Source organism: Suricata suricatta, chromosome 11 (genome assembly GCF_006229205.1).
Source record: "Suricata suricatta isolate VVHF042 chromosome 11, meerkat_22Aug2017_6uvM2_HiC, whole genome shotgun sequence".
NCBI lineage: Eukaryota > Metazoa > Chordata > Mammalia > Carnivora > Herpestidae > Suricata > Suricata suricatta.
The window spans coordinates 89,509,219-89,513,522 of NC_043710.1; the positions used below are offsets into that span (position 1 = coordinate 89,509,219).

Sequence of the window (4,304 nt, forward strand, 5' to 3'; positions counted from 1 at the left end):
CATGCTCTGTCTCTCTCTTTCTCAAAAATAGAGTGTAATATGAGGAACAAACATACCTTAGTCACCACTGTAAGACTTGCCAGTCAGGGAGAGGAGAAGCAGCTATGGGCACACACATGGGCAAAGGTCACCCCCCTCCATAGAAGTCTTTTTAGACTCTGTGAGAGGTGCTCCATCCTTGGCCTTCTCTGCCTGTGCCTTGCCCCCCGGGATGAACAGGTCCAAGGGGATGTGCCCAGCCAGAGCACCTCATTCTGGACTTGCTCTCAGTTTTGGAATACTAGAATTTGAATTCAATTCCAAATACCTTTTACCTGCTTATTAGGCTCTTCCTGAGGTCCCTCCGCTAGCAGACCACGCAGCTGACTGTTCATCCTGAGACCAAATGGATTAGCAGAGGATGGCTGCGTGCAGCGGATAGGGATAGAGCCGGGACATGAGGATATCCACAGATGTGTCTGTGTGAAGCCCCTTGTGAAGTGGGATAGCATAGCACCAGCGGCAGGAAACGGAGGGAGCAAGCTGTGGCCAGGGGCAGGGGGCTGGGGGCCAGGCAGAGCCTTCCTATAATATCACATTCTAGTGTGGAACTCAGCATCCTGAGATTTCTAAATTGGAACCTGGCATTCTAGCTTGGTATGAAGGTGTATTTGTCAAGGTAGGAAGAAGAAAATATTTAACATTTTGTTAGCTTGATTTTTAACTTCTAAATAATCAGAGACCCTTTCTCCAGGCCTCACAAATATTAGGGGTGGGTCGGCCCGACCCCCCAGTCAGCTGTTCCGTGGCCGGCTTGGATCCAGAGTTTCTCGGGCATGTTGATTGGTATGCATCTGGTGGGGGGTAATGAGTCTAGAAAAAGGAAATCTTATTTCTGTTTTCCCACTCCTTACTTCCATGCCTCTTATCTCTCTGGGTAGCCATTCTAACCTACTTAATGCATATTTTATGTTATTTTTTCGTTCTAAATGTGTTTTTTTTTCTGGCTTGTGTGAATGTAATTTTGTATTCATCAGTAATATTGCGCTTTATATCCTGCTCAGCACTGCAGCTCTCTCTAGGCTGTATCGCCCATAACTAATCCTCTGCTTCTAACTGCTGCCAAGTCTCCGCTATAGTCTATCCATTTACATACCCAGTGGTGGGTGTAAAGAGATATTCATTGTTTTAATTTGCACTTCTCTGATTAGTAATTGGTTTAAGCTTCTCTTCATATGCTTGGTGGCCCTTTGGGCTTTCTCATCTGTAAAATGTTTGTTTATACACCTTGCCCATTTTTTTCCTGTTGCTGTTTTTCTTCTTGTTGGTTTGCCCCCATTTCTAATATATGATAGTTAGATATCGTCTTCCATGCTATTTTGCTTAACTCTATCCGCTGTGTTCTTTGCTGAACAAATATCCTATGAAATAAAATTCGTATGAAATTCACCAATTTATTTGGTCTTATGCCTTCTCACTTTCAGCTAACAAATATTTTCCTATATTTTTTCCTAAATAGAGGGGATCAATAGTGGTAGAGATCTCATCTCTGGAGAAAGGTCAGGAAAAAATGGGTAGCCACTTGGGAATGGCTCTTTCTTTTTTTAAATGTTTATTTTTGAGAGAGAGAGAGAGAGAGAGAGAGAGAGAGAGAGAGAGAGAGAGAGAAGGGAAAGGGTAGAGAGAGAGGGAGACACAGAATCCGAAGACAGGCTCCAGGCTCTGAGCTGTCAGCACACAGCTGGGCGCAGGGTTCAGCTTAATGATAACCCACAACCCTTGGACAAACTCCGGACGCAGGGTTCAAACCCAGGAACTGTGAGATCATGACCTGAGCTGAAGTCAACCGCTTAACCAACTGAGCCACCCAGGCGCCCCATGAATGGCTCTTTTAATATCCATTCTGCCCTCACTGTAGTCAGGTTACAAACTCAAAATTTCATACCCAGTTTTCCTGGTAGTTGGAGTCCTGAGATGTGAATTAGTTACCATTTGAAAGGTGGCATGAGGTTCTTAGACTTGAGTGTGTCTCAGAATCCCCTGAGGGTTTGTGAAAGCACAGATTGCTGTAGCCGGGCCATGAATTCTGTGGGTCTGAAGCCTATGCAGGGCCTGAAAATGTGCATTTCTAACAAGTTTCCAGGTGATGCTCATCTATCATGAGTGTGAGAGGCAATTTTCACTGTGGCAGTAGTGATGGTGGCAGTGGTGACAGTGCCAGCAAGAGTTTCTAGACCTCTAAGTCATGTCTTGTGGAGTCACTTGGGCACCTCCTCACCCCTTCTCCAGTCATTAAAACATTTGTTAGTGACTAGTTTCCTGTATTATAATCCTTTCTGCTTGAGACAGAGTTATTTCTGTTTCCCATAATAAGCTACTGCTTGATACAATAGCATACCCAAAATAGCTGTAAACGACAAGAGGTTCTCCATAAATCCTTTGCCCTCTGTCCGGGTGTTGATCTAACCCTTCTATCCATGATACTGTAATAGGCAAGGGGAGCAGGGAGAAATTTTGTCCCGAGGCCACTGGATTTACTGAGTGAGGCTGACAGTAGAGCTATTAGTCATTGAAGCAGGACAAGAGATTTTCCAGCAATGCGTTGTCTGGGGTGACCCATTCCCCTGCTTTGTATGGGGCCTGGAGATTTCCCAAGATGTAGGGCTTCCAGTGCTAAACCTGGGAAAGGGCTCAGCAAACCGGGTAAAGTTGGTCACTGTAGAATAATCTTTCCTAAGTCATCTTGAAGATGTTGTTTATAAAGGGAAAGAGGCTAGGGCAGGTGATAAAGGCTGTGGATCTGTGAAATTATTTTTTGGAGGTATTTGAAATTGGAAGGGCATAATTAGGTCAGGCTTAACAGGCTGTTCAAATGGAGTGTTGGCCTAAAGCTGAGGGGATAATATGTGAGAGCCCAAGACTGCAGGCTCTGAGTTCCTTAGACTTGGATCCTGGTGTTGCTTGTTTGCCAGTGAAGTGATCTTAGCATGCTACTAAACTAAGTTCCATATTTGTGAAATGAGGATAACAACAGTACCTGCATATAATGAGGCATGATTGTAATAATGTATATAAAGCATTTGGGGGGTTGCATTGCTCAGCGTAAGCACCCCAAAACATGTGACCAGATCTTGTTATTTTTATTGTCACTAAGGAATTACATAAAAGGGTCTCATAGAGGTTCTTGGGCAGGAACAAACAGAGAGGAGTGAAGGCAAGGAAGGAAGTCTGGATGAAGAAGGAGCTGTGTATCACTTCTTGGTAGCTTTCACATTCACCTCTCTTTGTTTTCTACACTCCCAGGCACAAAAAAATAAGAATTGGACTGAGTACTTGTTTCTGTAGGGAAGGTAATAAAACAATGGATGACTTTCAAACTCAATGCTGAAAGTTTATTTTAATTTAAAGTTCATTTATTTATTGACAGTGTGAGTGGGGAGGGGCAGGGAGAGGGGAGAGAGAGAATCCCAAGGAGGCTCCATGTTGTCAGAACAGAGCCTGATGCAGGCTTTGAACTCATGAAACTGTGAGATCATGACCTGAGCTGAAACCAAGAGTCAGACGCATAAGTGACTGAACCACCAAGGTGCCCCTCAATGCTAAAAGTTTAACATTTTTAGTAAACGTTTATCAAAGGGTTCTGGACAGAGAAAATGGATCTCAAGTGAAAGAAAGCATGAACCTGAAAAGATCTGATTTTAAAACAGAAATGAGAGTCCAGAGAGGGAGGGAAGGTAGAGGGATGAAGGGGAAGAGACATTCACCCAACCATGTAGCCCAGTGATTGCTCCCATTCTAGCCGCGCAAGCATTCAGAGGGCTTCCCTCTGTATAACAACTTAATTTTAAAATCAAGAAAGAATAACATTTACCTCAAAACATTTTTCTCCTCAGTGTTTTCTGCATGGCAGCCTTTACCTCCTTATTCCTCAAGCTGTAGATCAGGGGGTTCAGCATGGGGATCACTGTGGTGTAGAACACGGAGGCCACATTCTCCTTGGCCACAGAGCTGGCCGTGGAGGGTTTTAAGTATATGAACGCAGTAGATCCATAGAACATTCCCACAGCTGCGAGGTGAGAGCTGCAGGTGCTGAAGGCTTTGGACCTGCCCTCCGTGGTGCTGATGTGGAAGATGCTGGAGAGGATGAAGATGTAGGAAACAAGGACTGTTAAGCTGGTGACGACGATGTTGAATCCCGCCAAAAAGAAGACTGTCATCTCAATATGATAGGTGCTGGAGCAGGAGAGCTTCATGAGGGGCACGATGTCACAGAAGTAATGATTGATGAGGAGCTCACAGTAGGACAGTTTTAACATGAGGCCAGT

The 4,304-nt window shown here is 44.4% G+C and overlaps 1 protein-coding gene and 1 long non-coding RNA gene across 4 annotated transcripts in view; one reads left to right on the plus strand and one right to left on the minus strand.

Annotated features, from left to right (window-relative positions):
* The first annotated feature begins 622 nt into the window (after positions 1-622).
* The window catches only part of LOC115306846, a 15,331-nt gene continuing 11,649 nt past the window's right edge, over positions 623-4,304 (plus strand). The window contains exon 1 of one of the 2 annotated variants that reach the window (XR_003915456.1): positions 623-658. This is a non-coding gene — a long non-coding RNA (uncharacterized LOC115306846). Of the gene's footprint in view, positions 659-743; positions 826-4,304 lie in introns of those variants that run through there. The other variant, XR_003915455.1, reaches the window with a different exon arrangement.
* The window catches only part of LOC115306845 (olfactory receptor 8A1), a 9,613-nt gene continuing 9,160 nt past the window's right edge, over positions 3,852-4,304 (minus strand). The window contains exon 2 of one of the 2 annotated variants that reach the window (XM_029957409.1): positions 3,852-4,244. In XM_029957409.1, the coding sequence (XP_029813269.1) occupies positions 3,852-4,244 (393 nt within the window). Of the gene's footprint in view, positions 4,272-4,304 lie in introns of both variants that reach the window. The other variant, XM_029957410.1, reaches the window with a different exon arrangement.